The sequence below is a fragment of the Salvelinus fontinalis genome, unplaced genomic scaffold, assembly GCF_029448725.1.
Source record: "Salvelinus fontinalis isolate EN_2023a unplaced genomic scaffold, ASM2944872v1 scaffold_0429, whole genome shotgun sequence".
Taxonomy (NCBI): Eukaryota; Metazoa; Chordata; class Actinopteri; order Salmoniformes; family Salmonidae; genus Salvelinus; species Salvelinus fontinalis.
In genome coordinates, this window is record NW_026600638.1 from 94,178 (window position 1) to 121,213 (window position 27,036).

The 27,036-nt window shown below is 41.5% G+C and overlaps 2 protein-coding genes and 1 pseudogene across 3 annotated transcripts in view; all 3 read left to right on the forward strand.

Annotated features, from left to right (window-relative positions):
* Window positions 1-641: 641 nt before the first annotated feature.
* LOC129846021 (guanylyl cyclase-activating protein 2-like) lies at window positions 642-5,321 on the forward strand. Its single transcript, XM_055914027.1, has 4 exons — window positions 642-836; window positions 2,737-2,886; window positions 3,795-3,891; window positions 5,200-5,321. The coding sequence occupies exons 1-4, from the start codon at window positions 642-644 to the stop codon at window positions 5,319-5,321; spliced, it is 564 nt and encodes a 187-aa protein (XP_055770002.1).
* A 5,673-nt stretch (window positions 5,322-10,994) lies between these two features.
* On the forward strand, window positions 10,995-14,869 carry LOC129846016 (guanylyl cyclase-activating protein 2-like; annotated as a pseudogene).
* A 3,816-nt stretch (window positions 14,870-18,685) lies between these two features.
* Window positions 18,686-27,036, forward strand: part of LOC129846020 (golgin subfamily A member 6-like protein 6) — a 51,306-nt gene continuing 42,955 nt past the window's right edge. Inside the window, exons 1-5 of one of the 2 annotated variants that reach the window (XM_055914026.1) lie at window positions 18,686-18,876; window positions 21,043-21,105; window positions 22,109-22,273; window positions 23,447-23,602; window positions 23,780-23,893. In XM_055914026.1, coding sequence (XP_055770001.1) covers window positions 21,061-21,105; window positions 22,109-22,273; window positions 23,447-23,602; window positions 23,780-23,893 — 480 coding nt within the window. In that variant the 5' untranslated portion in view covers window positions 18,686-18,876; window positions 21,043-21,060. The remainder of the gene's footprint in view (window positions 18,877-21,042; window positions 21,106-22,108; window positions 22,274-23,446; window positions 23,603-23,779; window positions 23,894-27,036) is intronic. The other variant, XM_055914025.1, reaches the window with a different exon arrangement.

Sequence of the window (27,036 nt, forward strand, 5' to 3'; positions counted from 1 at the left end):
CCCTTTGAAGAACCCCTTTTGGTTCCAGGTATAACTATTTTGGTTCCAGGTAGAACCCTTTTGGGATCCATGTAGAACCCTTTCCACAGAGGGTTCTACATGGAACCCAAAAGAATTCTACCCGGAACCAAAAAGTGTTTTCCTATGGGGACAGCCGCAGAACCCTTTTGGAACCCTTTTTCTTAGAGTGTAAACTAGTGATACAAAATCTTTATATTTAATCCATTTTAAATTCAAGCTGTACCACAACAAAATGTGGAAAAAGTCAAGGGGTTTGAATACTTTCTGAAGGCACTGTATGTCAGGAAATGCCTAGGGAGTATGGCAGGACATGCCTAGGGAGTATGGCAGGACATGCACTCTTGAATGGTCAGGTGAGAGCTCACCTTTCTTTTGGCAAAGGATCGAGAGATTTCTTAGTTAATGTGATTGAAAGGTTAAATATACAACTCTGTCCAGTCCCCCATTAGGCCATGGTATCTGGCAAGTGGAGTAAAGGCATTTAGTTTGATGGACCGTGTCAGCAGATGCTTCGGTAGCCACTTGTAGTAGCCAGACTTTAACTTTTAACATTTATGTTGAACTATATTTGCTTGAATTCTTGTAGAAAATATATTCTACCATCCAAGTGAACTGTAACAATGGGTCAAGCAGAAAGCCACAATGAGGAGATGGATTTGGAGCAAATTCAGGAGCTGTGTATGACTTTTATGAAGGAGTGCCCGAGCGGGGCTTTGCACCTGCATGAATTAAAACGGATCTTTGGTATACCAGCCAGCCGCGAGGAAGAGACTTTGTACATTGAGACTGTCTTCCATTCATTCGACACAAACAGGGTAAGTGAAGTGGGTAAAACATTTTTCAATCAGGAAATAATGTAATTTAAAAAAAAATCCATTCTATTCATCCATTGTGCTGTTAAAGGGACAGTTCACCCAAATTACGAAATGTAATGTTGGTTTCCTTACACTGTAAGCAGCAATTCATGCTTTGGTTTAGTTTCCCTGGCACTGTTTCCAAATGATAATCTCATGGTGCTGATATTAAAAAATGTTGTGCATCATGTTCAAATCATCTACAGTGCCATCAGAAAGTATTTATACCCTTTGACTAATTCCACATTTTGTTGTGTTACAGCCTGAATTCAACATTGATTACATGTATATTTCCTCTCACCCATCTACACACAATAGCCCATAATGAAATGTTTTGAAATGTTTGCAAATATATAACTATTTAATGTACATAAGTATTCACACCCCTGAGTCAATACATGTTAGAATCACCCTTGGCAGCGATTACAGCTGTGAGTGTTTCTGGGTAAGTTTCTAAGAGCAATCCACATCTGAATTGTACAATATTTGTACATTATTATTTTCAAAATGTCAAGCTCTGTCAAATCTGTTGTTGATAATTGCTAGAAAACCATTTAAGTCTTGCAATAGATTTTCAAGCAGATTTAAATCCAAACTGTAACTCGGCCACTCAGGAACATTCACTATCTTGGTAAGCAACTTCAGGGCAGATTTGGCCTTGTCTTTTAGGTTATCGCCCGCAGAAAGGTGTATTAATCTCCCAGTGTCTGGTAGAATGCAAACTGAAACATGTTGTCCTCTAGGATTTTGCTTGTGCTTAGCTCCATTCTGCATCTTTTTATCCTGAAAAACTCCCAGTCCTTAACAAGTACAAGCATACCCATAACATGATTCAGCCACCACTATGCTTGAAAATATGGAGAGTGGTACTCAGTAATGTGTTGCATTGGATTTGCCCCAAACTTAACTTTGTATTCAGGAATTGCTTTGCCAATTTTTTGCAGTATTACTTTAGTGCCTTGTTGCAAACAGGATGCATGTTTTGGAATATTTTTTATTCTGTACAGGCATCTTCTCACTCTGTCAATTAGGTTAATATTTTGGAGTAACTACAACATTATAGATACATCCTCAGTTTTCCCCCAAACCAAACATATTAAACCCTGTAACTATTTTAAAGTCGCGCTTAGCCTGATAATGAAATCCCTGAATGGTTTCCTTAATCTCCGGCAACTGAGTTAGGAAGGACACCTGTATCTTTGTATATTAATAACTTCACCATGCTCAAAGGGATATTCAATATCTGCTTTTAAAATATTTACCCATCTACTAATAGGTGCCCTTCTTTGCAAGGCATTGGAAAACCTCCCTGGTCTTTGTGGTTGAATCTGTGTTTGAAATTCACTGCTCGACTGAGGAACCTTACAGATAATTGGATGTGTGGGGTACTGAGATGAGGTAGTCATTAAAAAATCCCGTTAAACACTATTATTGCAACTTATTATGTGACTTGTTAAGCATTTTTTTCTCCTGAACTTATTTAGACAAACCATAACAAAAGGGTTGAATATTTATTGACTCAAGACATTTCAGCAGATTTTTTAAAATGAATTAGTAAAAAAATAATAATATGTGATTTCCCTTTGACATTACGGGGTATTGTGTGTAACAAACATCTCTCAATTGAATCCATTTTAAATTCAGGCTGTAACACAACAAAATGTGGAAAATGTCAAGAGCTGTGAATACTTTCTGAAGGCACGGAATACATTACTTTGTTGAGCTTCACAATCTATTTGAGATACTTTCGATTTGGACATAATGTACGAATAATGCTAATACCGGTATCATGACATAATTTTGTAATTTGGGTGAACTATCCCTTTAACTATCCCTTTAAATCCATGTATTGTTTTCACAGGATAACGCATTGGATTTTATGGAGTATACGGCCGCTCTTCACCTGATATTGCGGGGGAATCTTGAGGATAGGTTAAAGTGGTCCTTTAAAATCTACGACAAGGACGGAAATGGCAAGTTAGACCGACAAGAAGTGAAAAACCTAATTCGGGTAAGAAATTACACATAATCTTCCTCTACATTATGCTATTGACTGGCTGCTTCGTTTTGGCCTGCAGTTGGCTACTAGTAATTGTAGATCAGTTAGGCTAGGCTATGCACCTTCTTTTCTAAGGGTAAGAACAGCTGGACACATTGTAGTATAATCTGCAGTACTCAGTTTTCTAAATTGTATAACTTGTATAATACTTGTATAATACAGGTATTACATAAAACTAATGTTATTAGAGCAGTGCCTTAATATGCTGCAGATCAGGGATTAGGATCAGGTGAGGGATTAGGATCAGGTCAGGAGAAGCGACTACGTGGGATGACTGGGGTTTTCACAAATCTAATTCCGTCCGTACATGTTATTGGATGAAAGGATGGGAGGAGCAAGTGGCTTTAATACCAATTATTCTTGGGAACACCTAGCCCTGATCCTATAGCTTATCTGGTTCTGAACTGAACCAGGCTCCATGCCTAGAGGTCAGCTGAGTTCACGGCTCTGGTATTTACTGTATATATAGGACCTCAATCTTTTTCCTTTGTCAATTAAAAAGGCCTAATGTCACACTATTGTTTGTGTAAACATTTTTTTTCCGTTTCAAAGTTGTGTTACCCCACTGATGATATGATATAGAATATATATATTATATTATAATTTTGTTACCCATCTGCTTTAAATGTTACCTTATGTGAACTCAGTAAATTAAGTTCAGATAAACAACACTAGACAAAATATTATTTCTATCATATAAAAGTTTATACAACTTTACATTGTTCGTCAATGGGGTAAAGCCATCTTTTTATGTTGAAAGCCTTTTAAATGTATACCATTTGAGATGGGATAACTGTGTAAAAAACACTTCTGTCAAATACCACACTGTATGTAATTAAATGTATCTCATACAATTGCAGATCATTTACAAAATCAAGCTTCATACAACTGCCATAAACATGACACCTAATGAAGTCTGTGACAGGATCTTTGAGCTGGTCGACCAAAATCATGATGGTAAGTGCCCGGTTAAGATATATTCATATATACGGCAGAACATGCATTCAAATCTGTACCAAATATACAGGACTTTCATCAAACCACCACAATGAACAATCTGTGTTCTAAGGGCTTACATGTAATGCCATCTTCCATCAGCGAGAGACAATATGCCTTTGTCACTGAACTTTACACACTGTTCAGTCTGATGTAATGGCCAGGATTAGGTAATGCTAGTGCTAATTGGTGGTCCATTTGAGGGGGACTTTGCTCTGGCATCCTCATGGTCAGGTGCTACCTGGCCCATTATACAGAGGAAAGATGGCGGTTTTGCCATTGGTTTGTTGTTTTATTTTTAATAAGCATGAATGGCTTCCTACTTTTGATAAGCATGAATGGCTTCCTACTTTTAATAAGCATGAATGGCTTCCTTCTTTTAATAAGCATGAATGGCTTCCTTCTTTTAATAAGCATGAATGGCTTCCTTCTTTTAATAAGCATGAATGGCTTCCTACTTTTAATAAGCATGAATGGCTTCCTACTTTTGATAAGCATGAATGGCTTCCTACTTTTGATAAGCCTGAATGGCTTCCTACTCTTAATAAGCCTGAATGGCTTCCTACTTTTAATAAGCATGAATGGCTTCCTACTTTTAATAAGCATGAATGGCTTCCTACTTTTAATAAGCATGAATGGCTTCCTACTTTTGATAAGCATGAATGGCTTCCTACTTTTGATAAGCCTGAATGGCTTCCTACTCTTAATAAGCCTGAATGGCTTCCTACTTTTAATAAGCATGAATGGCTTCCTACTTTTAATAAGCATGAATGGCTTCCTACTTTTAATAAGCATGAATGGCTTCCTACTTTTGATAAGCATGAATGGCTTCCTACTTTTGATAAGCCTGAATGGCTTCCTTCTTTTAATAAGCCTGAATGGCTTCCTTCTTTTAATAAGCATGAATGGCTTCCTTCTTTTAATAAGCATGAATGGCTTCCTACTTTTAATAAGCATGAATGGCTTCCTACTTTTGATAAGCATGAATGGCTTCCTACTTTTAATAAGCCTGAATGGCTTCCTACTTTTAATAAGCATGAATGGCTTCCTACTTTTGATAAGCCTGAATGGCTTCCTTCTTTTAATAAGCCTGAATGGCTTCCTTCTTTTAATAAGCATGAATGGCTTCCTACTTTTAATAAGCCTGAATGGCTTCCTACTTTCTTACTAAGTTGGCACTACATCCGAGTTATGTCAGTAACCTTATAACCTGAGAAAGATCTTGAATCATTGCCCACCAAAATGTATATATTTTTCCTTCTATTACAGGCCAGATTTCCTTCACTGAGTTCATGGAGGGGGCCCAGAAGGACGAGTGGGTCATGAATATGCTCAAGCTGGACGTCAACGCTAGTGGCTGGGTCATGCAGAACTGTGTAAAAATGACCTGAGCCCTCCAAACAGGTTCTCCCATCTACACAGAGAGGGGTTGTGTCCCTCAAATGGCATCTGAGTTTAGTCTTTTTCTCACAAGAAACGTGATGCCTTGGGCCTAAAGATCTGGCTCTGCCACCATGTTTCCTTGTGGTGGTTCAGGCATGGAGCACTTTCCTCCGTATCACTTCTCCTAGTTGTTCTTTTAACATGCTGTCCATGCACGTTGATGTATGTCGGAACAACAGGCGTTCTCTTTTTGAGTGCTGACCAGCTGACAGGATGGAGTCTCATTCAGCACATGACTGTCATAGCTCACTGGAACTCTGGTAGATTTCAAACAGAGTTCAAAGGTCATATTGTGTGATATGATATTACACAGGGTCACTATCTGCAGTTTGAGTATTTACATTGCATTCAAATGTAAAAGATTATGGAATTCTATACTCAGTAATATTGTGACGATGGTTATGAAATTATCATATTAATAATATTATGTAATCAAAATAATTATTTCACAACCTTATACTTTCAAGTACGAAGTAAGCAGCCATTTCAAAACATTATATCAATGCAAATATCATACCGTTCGTAACCTAAATGTGATATCATGTTATGTTACCCATATTTATTTGACCTACTATAATGTTTAAGGAATTTATATCACATCAGAGAACTTAGAATGGGGATATGTTATATTATTCAATGTCAAGTACTTCAAATCCTTTCGTCATACCTGTCAAAAACAACGAGGCATCACAAAAAAGCTTTAAAAACCAATACAAATCAGCAGAGTTTAAACTGTGAACCAAACTGTTGGCTACAGTCGTGGCCAAAAGTTTTGAGAATGACACAAATATACATTTTCACAAAGTTTGCTGCTTCAATGTCTTTAGATATTTTTGTCAGATGTTACTATGGAATACTGAAGTATAATTACAAACATTTCATAAGTGACAAAGGCTTTTATTGACAATTACATGAAGTTGATGCAAAGAGTCAATATTGGTGTTGACCATTCTTTTTAGAATGATGTTGACCCTTCTTTTTCAAGACATCTACCTCTTAACTTCTGGGCCACATCCTGACTGATGGCAGCCCATTCTTGCATAATCAATGCTTGGAGTTTGTCCACCCGCCTCTTGAGGATTGACCACAAGTTCTCAATGGGATTAAGGTCTGGGGAGTTTCCTGGCCATGGACCCAAAATATCAATGTTTTGTTCCCCGAGCCACTTAGTTATCACTTTTGCCTTATGGCAAGGTGCTCCATCATGATGGAAAAGGCATTTTCACCATGATGGAAAAGGCATCTTCACCTCACTGTGCATGCAGATGCACTCACACCTGCCTGCTGCCATTCCTGAGCAAGCTCTGTACTGGTGGTGCCCCGATCCCGCAGCTGAATCAACTTTAGGAGACGGTCCTGGCGCTTGCTGGACTTTCTTGGGCGCCCTGAAGCCTTCTTCACAACAATTGAACCGCTCTCCTTGAAGTTCTTGATGATCCGATAAACTGTTGATTTAGGTGCAATCTTACTGGCAGCAATATCCTTGTCTGTGAAGCCTTTTTTGTGCAAAGCAATGATGACGGCACGTGTTTCCTTGCATGTAACCATGATTGACAGAGGAAGAACAATGATTCCAAGCACCACCCTCCTTTTGAAGCTTCCAGTCTGTTATTTGAACTCAATCAGCATGACAGAGTGATCTCCAGCCTTGTCCTCGTCAACACTCACACCTGTGTTAACGAGAGAATCACTGACATGATGTCAGCTGGTCTTTTTGTGGCAGGGCTGAAATGCATTGGAAATGTTTTTGGGGGATTCAGTTCATTTGCATGCAAAGAGGGACTTTGCAATTAATTGCAATTCATCTGAACATTCTTCATAACATTCTGTAGTATATGCAAATTGCCATCATACAAACTGAGGTAGCAGACTTTGTGAAAATTAATATTTGTGTCATTCTCAAAACTTTTGGCCACGACTGTACCATTGTTGCAAGTTCCCAAAGAGGTTATTTTAAGTATTTTATGGCAATTTCTTTATTGTAGTCTACATTTTGGAATATCTTTACACATTTTTAAGCTTTACTATTGTCCACCACATCACGATTCCACAAATTGTATTCTCGATACTTAAATCAACCCTTTGATGAAGAATTAACCATTTGATTAAGAATTCACCTTTTGATCAACATCTAGTCAGCAAGTGCTGTGATATTTGATCCAAGTAATGACTAAAGATAACACAACAGATCATTCTAGATAGAACAATCCTCATACAAAAAAATATATAATTTTGAATAGAATTATGTGCATTCAACACATTTACACCAAATATCTATATTTCCATTTTGTTTAATCTAATGCAAGCATGTCCCATTAAGTGGTCTCACCATAGCAACCATTCTTTGTTTATTTATTTGACAATCGATGCACCCATCATGATAAACCACAGTCTTATTGTTGTCGCATAGTTGAGAGGTGTACCTGTAAGTAAGCATTTAATTGTACTGTGTATGTACACCATGTGTATCCTGTGCATATGACAAATAAACTGGATTTGATTTGCAAAGCCACCCAGCCATGTAGGAATACCTCAGGGAGAAAGAAGCTTTCCACTAGTATTTTCTTGGGTGGGTGTCTCAATGTAAAAACCTCCTTGCATCCATGACAAGGGTTCCCAGTATTGGTCTTCATGTAGCCTACCACTCTGGGGTATTATGCAGGTTATATGTCCAAATCAATAGTCAGAGTGGCTCAGCTGAAAACCCACATTCAAGAGGATACTGGTGGACCATTGTTTTGAACTCTTGATCCACTCTGTTACATGATACTGCGATACATAACATTTCTACGCACAAGGCATCGTTGTCTCAGAAGAGAGGTTTGTTCAAACAGTAAGGCACAAGAGTCCATGCTATATCATGAATATAGACACAGGTAAATGCCGTTGTTCGTCTTGATGTGCTTATCACACCCTGATCTGTTTCACCTGTCCTTGTTATTGTCTCCAACCCCTCCAGGTGTCGCTTGTTTTCCCCAGTGTATTTATCCCTGTGTTTCCTGTCTCTCTGGGCCAGTGTATTTATCCCTGTGTTTCCTGTCTCTCTGTGCCAGTGTATTTATCCCTGTGTTTCCTGTATCTCTGTGCCAGTTCGTCTTGTATGTTTCCAAGTCAACCAGCGGTTTTTCCCGTTCTCCTGCCTTTGCTATTCTCCTTTTCTAGTCCTCCTGGTTTTGACCCTTGCTTGTTTCTGGACTGTGTACCGACCTTCATGACCATTCTACCTGCCTTGACCTCGAGCCTGTCTGCCACTCTGTACCTCCTGGACTCTGAACTGGTTTTGACCTTTTGCCTGTCCACGACCATTCTCTTGCCTACTCCTTTTGGATTATTAAACATCTTAAACCTCAACCATCTGCCTCCTGTGCCTGCATCTGGTTCTCGCCTTGTGTTAGGACTATATTGTGTCAGGACTATATTCATTATAGTGTAGTGTCACGTGCCTTACTGCTTTTAAAAAAAGGGTCACAACATGCATACAAATACCGAGCAATCAGCATCGAGGATCCAATCAGCATCCAGGATCCAAACTACCCGTTTTATAACAAGAAATCACACCCAGCTGTCTGATTCTCTGTGAGGATGGAAGAGTGAGAAAGTGGGGAAGTGAGAGAGTGTCCAGGGTTCATGAACGGTCTTCTCTATGCTCTCCAATGTGTATACAGTACATTCACTGTGAACCTTTTAGACACTCCAGATGCACTGTATTGTGGACTTACCTGTGATGACTTACTGTATTACAATGTAGTTTTATACGGATTCTCTGCCGTATGTCTCTTTATCCATATGTTATATGGATTCTCTGCCGTATGTCTCTTTATCCATATGTTATATGGATTCTCTGCCGTATGTCTCTTTATCCATATGTTATATGGATTCTCTGCCGTATGTCTCTTTATCCATATGTTATATGGATTCTCTGCCGTATGTCTCTTTATCCATATGTTATATGGATTCTCTGCCGTATGTCTCTTTATCCATATGTTATATGGATTCTCTGCCGTATGTCTCTTTATCCATATGTTATATGGATTCTCTGCCGTATGTCTCTTTATCCATATGTTATATGGATTCTCTGCCTTATGTCTCTTTATCCATATGTTATATGGATTCTCTGCCGTATGTCTCTTTATCCATATGTTATATGGATTCTCTGCCGTATGTTTCTTTATCCATATGTTATACGGATTCTCTGCCGTATGTCTCTCTTTATCCATATGTTTAGGGCTGTATATCCATATGCAGAATATAAAGTGGATTTAGGTCACCTGTAGGTTTTTGATGACTTTTATTCATATAATTAATCCCCTGTGCAATTAATGAAGGGATGTATCCTCCTAACACACACACACATGCACACACACTTCCTTATGCAACATGTGTTGTGAGACACCTCTGTATGCCTTTTCCGTCCGTCCGTCCGTTCACCCCCAGTCTGTTTTTTTAGGTGATTGATTCCCCTGAGGTTAACTGTCCTCTTGGGGTCAGACTACAGTAGGTTGATAACACGGTGAAAGGTGAGTGTTCAGCTAATACTTTAACTGGATTTCACAGCTAAGGCTAATTATTACACAACACACTCACACACACAACATTTTTGTTCAGTGTCGCAGCTAAATGCATATCGGGATCTAATGACTACTTCACATTTGTTTTTCTGGAATGTAAAGTTGGAGGCTTTGCCTTGTTCATGTATCAGAGAGCACAGGTGTGAGTTACACAGTGACCTGGGACACACACCTGAAGTTAATTAAATCCACTAAGTCAATTAATATATGAACTACTGGCAAACACTCTGAAACACATATACAAAGTGCTTGCTTAGGCTATTCAGTCATCTCAAATTGTTCAATGAATGAATACACTCAAATAATCCTAGCTATTTACCCACATACCAGGTCATTGGCATGTGGTATTCAGTGTTTAATGAATATATCCATATGCTTAAACATGAATCTACTCAGGTCGCTCTTGCAAAATAGATGTATTCCAATGAGACTGCCCTGGATTTAAACTAAAGTTGAATAAATACCAAGCAAATGAAGCTTCATGGTAGCTTTGGTGACTTGTCTGATAAAGAGCAGAGGCAAATTTTGAGTGGGCAACATAAGGCTAATTAAATGACTTAGACTTTGTGGTCTGAGTAGGCTATACCCTCTTAGAAAAGGATTATTCGGCTGTCCAGATAAGACAACCCTTTGAAGAACCCTTTTTGGTTCCAGATAGAATCATTTTGGTTCTAGGTATAACCCTTTTGAGTGTGGAGGGTCATCGGTTGACTTCACCAATCATTAATATTGGTGAATTGTTAAATAATCCCCTCAAATATCCAAAGAATGGAATAGTACCTTATCTAACACGGGTTTTGACACTTGATGCATCTTGATTTGTTCCCGCCTGTCTTGATTGGATTGCTTTATAACGGATCTAAATTATCGCCAAATGTTGCAATGTTGGGTTAATCCTCAAACTCATTGACGTGGGCGCAACCCTGGTGTGTGGTCTCTGAGCGTGTTGAATTAATGGCTGTGGTAGATGACTTTACCATCGTTTTGAAATCGATTCAAGTTATTCATTGAAACTTCATAGAGTACCTTTAAAGGACTTGAATCTGCTCAACCATGGGTCAGTCGCACAGTGAGCTAGACGACGAGGTGGCCCTCACACATATCCAGGAACTCTACCGAAAGTTCGCCAGTGAGTGTCCCAGTGGCAACCTGCATTTACACAAATTCAAGAAAATCTGAAATTAACAGCGATTCGATAGAGGGTTCCGCATACATGGACAACGTGTTTCGATCGTTTGATGCAAACCATGTACGTTTTTAGGTACCTCTGTACTGATTTATTAAGCTAAGCAGCTTCAGAGGAAGGGATCATGGACATCAGTAGGCTAGTAGACTTTGTCAGAAGCTGAGACAGTTGTATATTATAAAACGAGTCATTAATTGTGATAATATCTTGGTTATATAGCCTATAGAAACACAACATTAAAGATATGAATTAAAGGTAAGCAGGTAGCCTAGCTGTTAAGAGCTTTGGACCAGTAACCGAAAGGTCGCTAGCCTGGTTCAATCCCCCAGCCGGTGATATGTATGTTGATGTGCCCTTGAGCAAGGCACTTAACCCTAATAGCAACTGCAAGTTGCTCTGGATAAGTGGCTCAAATATAAATGACTAAAATGTAAACGTCTGCCCTGGCTTCTACGCACATTCTGTTTTGGATTTCCCCGCGCGCTGTCCGTGGTTCTGAAACGCTCAACTACGTAACAACGTCACACAGAGATTCTCACCTACATCACATTCATTGGTGTTTAGTTTATTTAATTCCTTGTCTTTCCCTCTAAAATTATTATTTATTTATTTTGTCCATAGGACAACACACTAGACTTTATGGGGTATGTGGCAGCAGTGCACCCCGTTCTTAGAGGAAAGCTCGAGGACCGACTTCAAATTTTATGACAGAGATGGAAACGGACACCTTGACAAAAAGGAGCTAAAACAAGTTGTCAAAGTACGTGTATAGGGGTTTCATGTTTAGATGTGTTTTTTTGATCATTATTTTGAAGTACCCTGAAGCTAAACAGCGGTGTATGCTGCCAGAGATCCTCTCTGAACGTAATGTATATAAACAATATACTGTGTATGATCCTCTCATCAAATTGAGATGCCTTAACATTTCCCATGCTAATTGTACTCCTTTTTAATGAACTGTGCATACCAAAACCATATAACCAGCAAGCCTAATTATATGCAGGGATATGACACTATACATTTGATATGATACGACATAGAGCATATTGAGCCATAAAAAACACCTTTGTGTGTAGTGTACCATCATCTGCTTCAATCTAGACTAAATGTGTGTATGGACCCTGCTTCCACTCACCATAGTAAATTCATTTTCTCATGTCTTCCTCTCTCTGCAGATCTTCTACAATATCAAGAGGCATGGGAACCCTTCTGAAACAGAGAACCTGACCCCTGATCAAATCACTGACCGGATCTTTGACCTGGTGGATAAGAATAAAGATAGTAAGTCTATACATGTGAGGTGTCTGTCTATCATTAGAAATGTAGTATCTGTGTATGCCTGTATTTGTGCAACATACTCATTACATTGTGGGTGTAGTAAGGTCATGCTAAACATTTCAGCAAGGTAAATGAAGGTGTTTGCGCAGAGCCAGCAATGTTGAGATGACGAGAGTGCAAACATTTGTTCGCACCATTGGTGTGCGTGGCCAAAGAGCTCTATTTTAATGTCATCTGACCATAGCACCACCGGGAGTTTGCTAAACGGCATTGGCACTTGGATCGGAACCGGCGATATGGTCATATGACACGAACATAGAGGTATTTGGCCTCGCTCACCAGCGGTGGGTTTGGCCTTCGAAAGTACAATGCATCTGCAGAAAATACCTCATCCCTACTGTAAAATATGGTGGTGGATTTTTTATGTTGTGGGGCTATTGATATTCCACTGGTCCTGGGGAACTTTAAGGTTAACGGCATCATGAACTTTACCAAGTACCAGAACATTTTAGCCAAAAACCTGGTTGCCTCTGCCAGACTAAAACTTAGCTGCAAGTGGGTGTTCCAGGAAGACCATAACCCCAAGCACACATCAACATCCACAAAGAAGTGCTTAATTGACCACAAAAATCAACATTTTGCAATGGCCATCTCAGTCTCCGGACTTGAACCCCATTGAAAAGCTGTGGTTTACATTGAAGAGGGCAGTCTATAAGTGCAGATGAAGGATATCAAAGATCTGGAAGGATTCTGTATGGAGGAATGGTCTAAGATCCTTCCCAATGTGTTCTCCAACTCATAGTTTTTGTCATTGAAAAAGACTCAATAGCGTTATCCTCTCAAAGATGAGGTATTGAAAGATTTTGAAAACAGGGGTGTGAATAATTAAGACCCCTACCTTGTTGAGAAAAGAATATTGCTTGTTAAACGAAATTGTTTTCTCTGAGCAATTGTATTAAAATAATATAATTTACAAAATGTTCTCTGGCATACAATCTAGCTCAGTATTTGAATTATTTATTTTATACAGTAATTTTTGCTCACTTTTATCGAGGGTGTCAATCATTAAGGTACCGACTGCATATATAAACTGAGTGTACAAAACATTAAGAACACTTGCTCTTTTCATGACATAGCTTTCACCTGGTCAGTCTATGATCCCTTTTTGATGTCACTTGTTAAATAAACTTCAATCAATGTAGATGAAGGGAAGGAGACAGGTTAAAGAAAGATTTTTAAGCCTTAAGACAATTGAGACATGGCTTGTGTGGTTTGTGTCAAAATCTGCAACACTGCTGGCTTTTTCAAGCTCAGCGGTTTCCCGTGTATGAAGAATGGTCCACCACCCAAAGGACATCCAGCCAACTTGACACAACTGTGGGAAGCATTGGAGTATTAGGTACACCCATCTAGTACCGGGTCGGATCCCCCTTTGCCTCCAGAACAGCCTGAATTCTTCAGGGCATGGAAACATTGCTCAATCGGTACTAAGGGACCTAACATGTGCCAGGAAAACATTCCCCACACCATTACACCACTGCCACCAGCCTGTACCGTTGACACCAGCGCAGGATGGGGCCATGGACTCATGCTGCTTACGCCAATTCCTTTACGCCAAATCCTGATCCCTGTTCCTGTAGCATCAGCTACAGGAACAGGGATTCATCGGACTAGGCAAAGTTTTTCCACTCCTCAATTGTCCAGTGTTGGTGATGGCGTGTCCACTGGAGCTTCTTCTTGTTATTAGCTGATAGGAGTAGAACCCGGTGTGGTCATCTGCTGCAGTAGCCCATCCGTGACAAGGACCGTTCTGCACACCACTGTTGTACTGTGCCGTTATTTTTCTGTTTGTGGCCTGCCTTTTAGCTTGCACGATTCTGGCCATTCTCCTTCGACCTCTCATCAACGAGCTGTTTTCGCCCACATGATTGCCACTGACTGGTTGTTTTTCACACCATTCTTGGTAAACCTTAGACACTGTTGTGCGTGAAAAGGCCAGGAATCCGTCCGTTTCTGAGATACTGGAACCGGCGTGCCTGGCACCGACGATCATACGCTCAAAGTCCCTTAGGTCACTTGTTTTGCCCATTTTAATGTTCAATCAAACAATAACCTGATGCCTGTCTGCCTGCTTTATATAGCAAGCCATGGCCACGTGACTCAAAGTCTGTAGGAGCGTACCATTTTTGTGACCTGGGTGGTGTACCTAATAAACTGGCTACTGATTATGTATTCGGCATATATGTACAGTATATATCTATACACACATATATACAGGTATTCCTTTCATTCTCTATCTCTCCCGTTTCCAGGCCAGATTTCCCTGGAGGAGTTCCCGGATGGGGCTCAGAAGGACCAGTGGGTGCTGGACCAGCTCAAGCTGGACGTGAGGCCCTGTGGGTGGTTCCTAGAACAGCAGAGGAAGAATGTGGAGGAAGAACTGCAGAGGAAGAACAACAAGTGACCTTCAAGGAATTGGATTCCTACAACGATATATGTAAGATATATAGACAATATATTGATATGGACAAAGGACAGAGCAATTAACAAAACGCATGGTGCCATATCGTACAATCCTGTAAGAGAGATGAGAGATTTGTGGCCGGTTTTAAATTCGAGATGACATGAAGATTTCCCCTTTTTCACGACAATCAACTGCCAAAAGCTCTGCATGATTTAGAATGATGGCCGGGATGAAAAAAACGGAGGTATGCAGAAAGCGCTGTCCCACTACCGACAGGTCATTATTTGTGATGGATGTTATTTGGGGTCTCAATTTTTTCACAAAAGGGATATCAGATCTGCCCTACTTCAAAGATGGACGCCCAAAATAGTGGCCAGAGACACTGAGGCCGAATCCCAAATGGACCCATAGACACTACGTCAGGGATCATCAACTAGATTAAACCGCGAGCCGATTTCTTTTCTGGAGAGGAGGGTCAGGGGGCCTGAACATAATTACAAATAATTTGTAGACTGCAAATTGACTGTAAGAAGCCCTAACAGATATAATGTTTGACTAAAACATAATATCAAAACTTGCTTACGTTTGTATACGATCACGTCTCTCGTTATTCATGGGAATACTTGGGAACAGATTTCTTAAATTAAAATCCCTTGGAGCTGATTTCCTGGTGTTTTTCCAGTCTTATGTCCAACAATGAAAATTCCACACAAAAAAAGTTTTTTTTTGCTCAGAAAACTTTGGGGGCCAAATAAAACCATGGGCCGCCAGTTGGGGAACCCTGCACTACGCCGTATGCACGTGTGGAGATCTGAGAGGATTTGACAGGTGTACGTAATATGTTCAAAAGGTCCACCTTGCCTTCTGATTGGCTGGGTGTAAGTTTCACCATATTGCTTATACCAATCAAATCCTTTCAGATCTCCACAAGTGCATACGGCGTAGGGTCTAAGAGTCCATTTGGAATTCGGCCTGACCGGACACTTGACACATGTCAGCATATGTGTTGCATGTGCACTTCAGACACCTTGTGAGTGGAATAGGGTTTCTAAATCCCCTCCTTTGGTGAAATGTTTTCCTCAGCATTCTTAGAACCAGGGGGTAGGAAACCAGCTCCTTGGGGCCTGATTAGCTATCTTGGCTAATGGTCCCTGTCAAAACAACAATGAGAAAGGATAAGGTTTTTAGCTGAATAGTCTAAAGAGCGGAAGGCCTAAGGCCTCAGTGAGGAATAGACATGAGTCATGTTCAGATAGTATTTCCAGGTTTCACTCTGTTTCCGACCATTTTTGTCCCGTTCCGTGACTGGTGAACAGGACCCTGGCCTACCACTTACCAGCCACTCAGTCTCAAAGACCAGGAGATGAACAAGGGAAGCAACTGAGGCTTACTATGTAAGAGGTTTAGAGCTTTGACAATGTTTGAGCTACCGGTCTCATATAAGGTAACTTTTGAAACAGTCCACAGTGTATCCACTTTTTCCCAGCTTCGTATGAGTGTCTGTCTTCAGTACAGTCTTTCTGTGTGTTTGTGTCATTGTTATTTTATTGTGTTTAGGAGCCACCTTGTTTGTGTATCGTGAAAATGTTTCACATGCAATATCCTTAATGTCTATAATACTGTATATCTGTAGTAGTAAATTAATACAATTTCTTGAAAAAAATAAACATTCTTCGATATTGCTATGAAGTTGAAGGTTTAATGGCAAGTGAGATTCTGGCCACAGTCAGTGTACAAAAACAGCAGCATATTCCCGTTACATGATTGGCTCTTATTCCTGGGTTAAAAGTATAAACTAAGCAACAAACATTTAAGGTAAGAAAAGTAAGAATGCTGTCTTAAGCTCTTTCAAGTTTAAAGAGAGGCATTACACTGATGGCCATTACACAGGTTCAAATGTCCGACCAAAGCTGACCAACAAGGAAGAGAAGGGCAAATCAGCCAATCAAGAGCTTGGGACATTAAGGTTCCATCTGCATTTTAGTCTAAATGCAGTTATTGACATAGGTTTGTTCTGTTCAATGTTCTCTCCCTATACAGTACTCTATATAGGGAGAGATTATCTCAGAATCCTTTTTTTGCAGTTAAAACCTCATAGTCACAAGCTCTCGTAATGACACATTTACTTTTAAAAGTCAAATATAAAACATGAACACAATCAAAAATATAATGCAATTATAACAAATGTATATCAGCTGCAAAAATATAAACAATGGAGACATAGGTTCTTGTTGAGTGTGTGGTTATAAGAGAAATTACATGGTAACGGAATTATGCTGAGACTCCAATCTTTCACTTTAATGCCAAACAAAAAACAATGATTTCAAAGCTGAACAAAACATACAACTATGCACAATGACTACTTTGACCAATTTATACAGTAAATAATAATAGTATATTTAGTGGAAGAATTGCAGATGCTGAATTTGGTAGCAGAATTACAGTTTAATCTCCCTGTTTTATTATGTTTCCAAACTTTGTATCTGCACAGTTCTTCCTGTTAATGTGTTTTTGTAAAATTGTTAAAATGAGTCATTGTGCATAGAGTTCTATAGTTTGTTAAAAAGATACCTTGGAATTTTGGCAATGAAGACCTTTATCTACTTCCCCAGAGCCAGATGCTATTTTTATGTCTCTACCACAGGAGGTTGGTGGCACCTTAATTGGGGAGGACGGGCTCGTGGTGATGGCTGGAGTGGAAAAGGTGGAATGGTATTAAATCCATCAAACATGGTTTCCATGTGTTTGATGTCATTCCATTTGCTCCATTCCGGCCATTATTATGAGCCGTCCTCCCGTTAGCAGCCTCCACATCCAGTATGAAGGAAGTTAGAGGTAGTTTCATGAGCCGCCGCTAACTAGCGTTAGCGCAATGACTGGAGGTCAATAGTATTTACTAGCATGCTATCAGTTACCATAGACTTCCAGTCATTGCTCCAACGCTGGTTAGCAATTGTGCTAATGCTAGTTAGCAACTTACTTAACTGCATGCAGAGACAAATGGTATCCACGAGTTCATCTGACTCTGGGGAAGTAAAGGGCTTCATTGCCAAAATCCTGAAGTATCTCTTTAAACTTTGAAAATCAATGTGTTTTGTTCAGTATACATTTTAAAGAAAATAAATCAGTCTCAGTATAGGACAATTGTAGACTCCATCAATTTGGAATCAAATTCTTAAATCATAACATTTTAAATTGTTAAAATTACTGAAGATCTACAGACTTCAGGGTTGATTTATTTCCTCCAACTTGAATTGACCGATTTTACACGGCATTAAAAAACCTTAAAAGTTGGACCCTAGAAACCTAGATAAGCTCCCAAGTGGCGCAGCGGTCTAAGGAACTGCATTTCAGTGTTAGAGGCGTCACTGGTTCGAATCCAGGCTGTATCACAACCGGCCGTGATTGGGATCAAAAAGAGCGGTGCACAATTGGCTCAACGTCGTCCGTGTTTGGCCAGTGTAGGCCGTCATTGTAAATAAGAATTTGTTCTTAACTGACTTGTCTAGTTAAATAAAGGTAAAATGAAAAAATTAACAACGGGGATGGGCGACCATGCGACCCACTTTTGAAGGCCCTTGGATCAAACCCCCCTAAAACAGAATACAGCTTTGTAGTGAATTACCATTAATAAAATAAAACAAATAACAGAACAGCCAATTGTTGCATGATGAGCTCAGATTTTTTGTGCCCCCCCATCATCAAAGTTGCCCATCCCTGGGCTACACCAATGACTCACTGTATATATGAAGGGCTACACATACTGTACTTATAAAGATGATATACCTCGGGCAAGCGCACGCAGCATCGCAGTAGGAGCGTCGTTGCCTGCCTTCACAGCGCGTGCGTGCCTTCGCTGTTTTTATCCACCTGACGAACATGGCCGCTGATGATTGAAGGATACCTCGGATCTCTTGTGATTTCTTAACTTGAGCAATAAACATGCGCCATTTGACGATTTCATTATATAAAATGTGAATGAACATCTTTATGAAGCGATAAATTGGGTAAGCGTTTGGGTTTTGCTGTCTGACAAGTGCAAGCAGCTGCTAATGCTAGCTAACGTTAGCAAAATTGTCAGCTGCCGACTGGCTTAGATAAGGTTTCTAGCTGACAAATTATATTATAATACTCATTAGGTAACCTTTAGTTATATAGTGGAGGCAACGTTATAGAACAGGTTTTGCTTGCTGATACATTTCGCATGCCAAGTCGAGCTGGCTAACGTAGCTAACTAAGATGTAAATGTTACAGCAACGTTAGTTAGCTAGGTAACGTTACTTAAGGGGCAGGCAACGTTAGCTCCTGTTTTACAGGCTGGATAAGAGCGTCTGCTAAATGACACATGTAAATGTAGTTAGCAAGTGTCAGCCCAATGAACGAACATGAACTGAACAAGCGCCTCCATTCCAGCTAGTTTACAATGGTTTGCGGACATGTACAAACACGTGAACAGTCAACCGGGTATCTTTCAAAGCCATTATTAAACCATTACTAACTACCATGCTATTAAGGATTTCCAAACCAGCAGCCAAAAGATGACTATATATCACGTTACTAATAATGTCGATGATATTCAGCGGTGCCTGCGGCTGATAATGTCATAAACCTCGTAGGGCCAACCCAGCATTTTTCTGCTTGAGATTATTAACGTTGTTCTGTTACGGGCCAGTGAAACCGAGGAATGAGATTTGGGCAGCTGGGCACAGAGGGAGTGGCAGGACTTGCTGTATGCATGAGTGAACTGGTTTGGCCTGATTTTCTCCTGGCTGTATGTCATGTGACATGTGCGTCAAACAGCTAAGTGCTTTTGGCTGCCAGCATCTCAGGGCACTCAGTTAAATGATTGGCTTCCAGCCCTTGTTGTGCAATTTAACAACTCACCTTACCTGTCTAGATTGCAGAATCATAAACAACCCACTGCTCATTGTCATTAGTAGCAGCCAGAATTGAGTGATTCCTCACTCCTCTCCACTAACATGATCTCAAATCAAATTGTATTAGTCACATGTCCCGAATACAAGTATTTTTTTCACCTTACAGTGAAATGTTTACTTATGAGCCCCTAACCAACAATGCAGTTAAAATAAATATGAATAATAATAATAAGAAATAAAAGTAACAAGTAATTCAAGAGCAAACAGTAAAATAACAACAGTGAGACTATATACATGGGGGTACTGGTACAGAGTCAATGTGCGGGGGCACCGGTTACAGACCTGGACCTGTATTCACAATGAGTCTCAGAGTGCTGATCTTGGATCAGTTTAGTCTTTTCAGTCATAATGAGTAAGGTTATATGGACAGGGGGGGTCCTTGATCAGCACTCCTACTCTGAAACGCTTTATCCCTGGCATGTAACAAGCTGTTCATGGAATAGGCTAGTCTGTGAGTGGGAACCAATGTAGCCTCACTGTGTTGCACTCGAAGGTGCAGTAACCTAACAAATGGGTGTATTCATTAGTTGGATTCCGTTGAAAAACGTCAGTTGCAACGGGGTGAATACCGTAGGCCTATGTCTTATCTTAGTCTTGCGTTATGTCAGTTAGGCTATGGATAGACACCATTTCACAAACATAGGCTATTTGACACCCTAGTGTAGATGTGCAAATTAAAACGTAAACGGATTTGCTGTCACAAGAAGAAAACAAATAAAAACAATTTTTTAGAGTTTGCTTTAAAACATGTAAAAAATCTACTATATGTAAGCTTGCATGCTTGTTTTCACTCATACATTCCACACTACTCACAATACCTAGGCTAGTATTGGGTCCTAGAGCCTGAGGATCCTCTTGGGGGACATTCCAACATTTCTGTGGACCGGGATATGTTTGGTGTTCCCAAATTAATTATGTGGCACAGGCCTTCAAAAAGCCCCAGGATCTGAAACTGACATTGCTATGTTTTTGTTGTTGAAAACAGCCCTCAAGACAGCTCCGTGACTCAACTTCTGATGCAAGACCTTCAGAGCTTCACTGAAGCTTGAATTTGATAGGCCGCTTAAGTTTTAGCCTAGCCGCAGTAGTGCTTCTAGCTCAGATGAGGTTTAGTCATTGTTATCCTGATTTCCATTGAATGTCCTGTGTTAGTTGTCATGGTTATGTGTAGGGTAGCCTATTATTTTAAATGCTTTGGTTGTGGACTAAATGTCCCTGTTGTTTATTTGACCCCAGGAAGTAGCACTCTAAACCATGCTGAAGTGGTTTTCCAATGAAGAGGGTGGGCCTGGCCAGGGAGTAAGTATCAAACCAATATGTCTGTTTGTGAAGGAATGCACCTGTGCTATGTACATGTAGTGTGCCCATTTGTGTGTGTGTGTGTGTACACACGTGTGTGCAATGTCGTGTGTGTTCTTCCAAAGCCATCAGCCCATAACCCCATAGATGGGTGGGGATTAGGGAGAGTGCTGAGCACACAGCTTTTGACTCTGTGAGGATCAGAACTCTTCTTCCTGTAGTGAAGCCACAGCTACCCCCCCTCACACCTCCGCCCCAATTCACGACAATCAACCCCTAACAACCCCACAGACTTTTCCTTTCAGTTCCTAGCCTAGCCCATTCTTCTTGTTCTTATCCCTTAGCTGTTTGTATAATATGTTTATTGGAGTGGGGCTATGTTGTTAGCTGAAACCTATCCAGTCCTCACACATCTAGAATCCCTCCATACATTACCATAGTGAAGACATGGAGCTGTCCCCCTGTGTATACCCCTTCTCTTTCTCATCCATACCGTGCCCTCCTCTGTCCCAGCGAAGGCTAGTTTCTGTTTTCACTAACAGATTGTCTCTCTCTCCTTGTCTGTCTCTCCTCGTTGCTCTCTGTCCTCGTCTCGGTCTCTCCTTGTCTCTCCTCGTCGCTCTCTCCTCGTCTCTCTCCTCGTCGCTCTCTCTCTCTCTCCTCGTCTCTCTCCTCGTCTCTCTCCTCGCCTCTCTCTCGCCTTGTCTCGCTCTGTGTCTCTCCTCGTTTCGCTCCCCTCGTCTCGCTCTCCTTGTCTCGCTCTCCTCGTCTCTTTTCATCTCTCTCGCTCTCCTCGTTTCTCTTCTTGTCTCTCTTCGTTGCTCTCTCTCCTCGTCTCTCTCTCCTCGCCTCTCTCTCGCCTTGTCTCGCTCTGTGTCTCTCTCTCTCTGTCTCTCTCTCCTCGTTTCTCTCTCTCTTCTCGTCTGTCTGTCTCCCCCTCCTGGCTCTCTACCATATCTCCCTCCCTCCCCCATCCTACCCTCGGTCCCCGGTCTCTCTCCAGGCGCTCGGCTCCCCCCAGGGTGGTGCTGGAGGAGGAGAAGGAGGCCAGGCAGCCCTGGTGGAGGTGGCGGAGCAGCTGGCCCAGACAGAGCAGCTGGTGGCCCAGCTGAAGGAGCTGATCCGTGAGAAGGATGGCTCGCTGCGCACAAAGGACGAGCAGCTCAAGGTACGTCCTGGGTACTCCAGTTTGATGATGCTCCTAGACACTCCCGAATGCCTAACCCTAACCATAAAGAGGTGAACATTTTTAAACTGACCGTAGATCAGTTCTTACCAACTGCAACATTGTGACAGTTCAAGGCCCTCCTAAAGCCACAGGGATTGGTGACGGACAAAGTAGAGGCATTTATCAGAAAGCGCAATGCAAACACGGCCACGGCAGAGTGAGGCCCATATGCTGTCAGTTTGTTTTTAATTCAGGACAATAGAATCTCTCATCCTGTTTCAATGGCAGGGAGTGGTTTAGTTACTTTTGTCTATTCATTTACAAGTCAAAGTCCACTTGTGCTGCACAGAGTGCTGACACCGTTCTGCATTCTAAATGTCACCCTATATAGTTCACTACCGGGCCCTGGTCAAAATATGTGCAATATATAGGGATTTGATGGGCCTTGGTTAAAAGTAGTGCATTATATAGGGATTAGATGGGCCCTGGTCAAAAGTAGTGCACTATATAGGGATTAGATGGGCCCTGGTTAAAAGTAGTGCACTATATAGGGATTAGATGGGCCCTGGTCAAAAGTAGTGCACTATATAGGGATTAGATGGGTCCTGGCCAAAAGTATTGCACTATATAGGGAATAGAGTGCAATTTGGGATACACCCCATGTCTACAAGAGGGCTGCTGAGGAATTTACAACCAATTTCTTTTGACCGATAGAAACACTGTGGTCTCTGCTGATACTACAGCCATAGATGGCAGGCCATAGCTTAGTCTCCCTGAGAGGCTCCATAGATAGACTATATAGTAAAACAGGATTTGAGTCCACAGGGAATAGTATAGGCTACTATCGCTAACTCACAGTCCAACCAAGGTGCACGAATGAAGAAACAGACTGGCTAATATGTGAGAGGTATTCAGGCAGTCTGAGATCACAGCACAGTGCATCACATAAAAAAACAGGTCACAAACTCAGTGACCATATGGCCTTTTTAAGGCACAGTTAGCCCAAATGAGCTTTTTCAGTTATGCTTATTAAGACCTGATGCTGAAGACACGATAACTCCAAAGAGTAGGCGACCCCTCCAAATCGGAGCAAGACATACAGTGAATGTGTGACACCCCTAGCTTTAACTAAAGGTACCATGTCTCTCTCCCCCCTCCTTCTTTTCTACACAGGCAGAGAAGGAGGCGTGCGAGGCCAAGCTGTCCAAGATGCGTCTCCAGAACAAAGCCAAGGTCACCTCCCTCAGCGCCCAGCTGGAGGAGCTGAAGAAAGGAGGTGCTGCCGGGGGTGGAGCTGGGGGCCAGGGGACTCCCACCCACAGTAAGAAGGTAACACGCTCACACACACGCATGCACATACATGCACATATGTTTGCACATACACACGCAGACGGACAGACAGACACATCCATCCACCCATCCAAGTTCAGTGAGCAATAGCAACAGGAAACCACAGTAACCCTTCTGACCTTTGACCCTGTTTTTCCCTGCGTGTGACCCCTGTAGGGAGGTGCAGAGGGAAGCGAGCAGGCCAGCCGCGGGAAGATCCTCCTCCTTAGGAAGAAGGTGGAGGAGCTGGAGCATCAGCTGTCACAGAGAGATGAGGAACTGGAAGTCAAGGTACTACCTACACCCTCACCAAAATCTAATCTATTCCCTTTTAGAATGCATTTTGAGGCAGGAAAATGTGAAGGAAGTTCAAAGGGGTGTAAACTTTCTATAGGCGCTGTATATGCATTCCTATGAGCATTCATACTAGCTTTATAATGTCTTATGAAACTTGGTTTGGTTTAGGGAATGTACACATTTGCAGTTTAAAGCTTAGTTGCTATATACTGTGCATTTGGAAAGTATTCAGACCCCTAGACTTTTTCCACATTTTGTTACGTTACAGCCTTATTCTAAAATTGAATAAAAATAATTTTTCGCTCATCAATCTACACACAATACACCATAATTACAAAGCAAAAACAGTTTTTTAGACATTTCTGCACATTTATACAACATACAAACTAAAATGTCGCATTTAGATAAGAATTCAGACCCTTTACTCAGTACTTTGTTGAAGCACCTTTGGCAGCGATTAAAGCCTTGAGTCTTCTTGGGTATGACACTACAAGCTTGGCACACTTGTATTTGGGGAGTTTCTCCCATTCTTCTCTGCAGATCCTCTCAAGCTCTGTCAAGTTAGATGGGAAGCGTCGCTGCACAGCTATTTCCAGGTCTCTCCAAAGATGTTCGATTGGGTTCAAGTCCGGGCTCTGGCTGGCCCACTCAAGGACATTGACAGACTTGTCCCGAAGCCGCTCCTGCGTTGCCTGTGTGCTTAGGATCATTGACCTGCTGGAGGTGAACCTTCGCCCCAGTCTGAGGTCCTGAGTGCTTTGGAGCAGGTTTTCATCAAGGATCTCTCGGTACTTTTCTCCATTCATCTTTCCCTCGATCCTGACTAGTCTCCCAGTTCCTGCCGCTGAAAAACATCCCCACAGCATGATGCTGTCACCACCATGCTTCACTGTAGGGATGGTGCCAGGTTTGTTCCAGATGTGACGCTTGGCATTCAGGCCAAATAGTTCAATCTTGGTTTCATCAGACCAGAGAATCTTTTTTCTCATGGTCAGAGTCCTTTAGATGCCTTTTGGCAAACTCCTAGCAGGCTCTCATGTGCCTTTTACTGAAGTGGCTTCCGTCTGGCCACTCTACCATAAAGGCCTGATTGGTGGAGTGCTGCAGAGATGGTTGTCCTTCTGGAAGGTTCTCCCATCTCCACAGAGGAACTCTGGTGCACTGTCAGCGTGACCATCGGGTTCTTGGTCACCTCCCTGACCAAGGCCCGTCTCCACCGATTGCTCAGTTTGGCCGGGCGGCCAGCTCTAAGAAGAGTCTTGGTGGTTCCAAACTTCTTCCATTTTTAAGAATGATGGAGGCCACTGTGTTCTTAGGGACATTCAATGTTGCAGAAATGTTTTGGTACCCTTCCCCAGATCTGTGCCTCTACACAATTCTGTCTCGGAGCTCTACAGACAATTCCTTCGACCTCATAATTTGGTTTTTGCTTTGACATGCACTGTCAACTGTGACACCTTATATAGACAGGTGTGTGCCTTTCCAAATCATGCTCAATCAATTGAATTTACCACAGGTGGACTCCATTCAAGTTGTAGAAACATCTCAAGGATGAACAATGGAAACGGGATGCACCTGAGCTTAATTTTGAATCTCATAGCAAAGGGTATGAATACTTATGTAAATAAGGTATTTCAGTTTTTTAGAATAAGGCTGTAACGTAACAAAATGGGATGGGGCCTGAATACTTTCCAAATGCAGTAACAGTACACAAATAAATAAATACTGTGTTACTAAGCTACGGCCAGGACAATGTTGTTAGTGTTTGCAGTGGACTTTAGTGTGTCACAACTAAAACATTCCACAGTAAAAAGGCTTTAATACTCTGTGTATGAGTTGTATAGAACATGGCTTTCGTCAATCCAGTGTGGTTATGAACTAACTTTTTAAAACAACCCTTTATTTTGTTGTCTACATACCGGTAGTAACAAGAGAATGTCACCACTCGAAATAGAAACATCACCTTGTTCCTGAGCAGAAAGCCCAGGTCCATGTTTCCTTAGCCAGCGGACAGATAAGGGAAGCCAATATCCTCCTGCAAGGATGTGAGGAATGAGTTGGCGTAGTGTTATTATCTCCTGCAAGGTGCCCTCAGGCCACAACTAACATGGGTCCTGTTCATTAGGCACCAAGTGCAAGAAAATGGACTGAAACAGAGAAGTACTGCCTGGACTTGTTTTCTGTTGCAAACCGTTTTGCTACGTCATTCCCTAATGAATGTGACTGAGGTGTTTGCCTCCCTTCTCTTATCTACAAAGTAATTTCTCCTAATAGGCCTATTCAGAAAGTCTCACAGTGCTCAGCTCGCGTTTCCTTAACTATGGGAATGTTCATATACCATGGCTATGTTTTAAAACAGTGTGGCCTTGTCAGTGAGATATGAGGGGTTGTGTCCGAGAGTTTAGAAAAATGTATTTTAGTGTCACTCCACAATGATACAAAATACAGATTTTTCAAACCACAATGTGGACCACTCAGTTTTGAGACACTAAAAACAATCCTAGTCAAACATGGTAGAGGCATCATCTATAATGAATTACATCATCAATACACATGTATGCATAAACAGAAACGATGTACAGTAGACAAAATGACAGTTGGGCCCTTATAAATCTCATTTGGAGGATAAGGTGGCATGCTTTATTAATATTATTACCTGATAACATGTAACACAATTTATCATTTTCATCTAGACCTAGGTCAATCCATCTTAGGTCGATCCATCCCAGGTCGATCCGTCCCAGGTCGATCCGTCCCAGGTCGATCCATCTTAGGTCGATCCATCTTAGGTCGATCCATCTTAGGTCGATCCATCTTAGGTCGATCCATCCCAGGTCGATCCATCTTAGGTCGATCCATCCCAGGTCGATCCATCTTAGGTCGATCCATCCCAGGTCGATCCGTCCCAGGTCGATCCGTCCCAGGTCGATCCATCTTAGGTCGATCCATCCCAGGTCGATCCATCCCAGGTCGATCCGTCCCAGGTCGATCCATCTTAGGTCGATCCGTCCCAGGTCGATCCGTCCCAGGTCGATCCATCTTAGGTCGATCCATCCCAGGTCGATCCATCCCAGGTCAATCCATCTTAGGTCGATCCATCCCAGGTCGATCCATCTTAGGTTGATCCATCTTAGGTT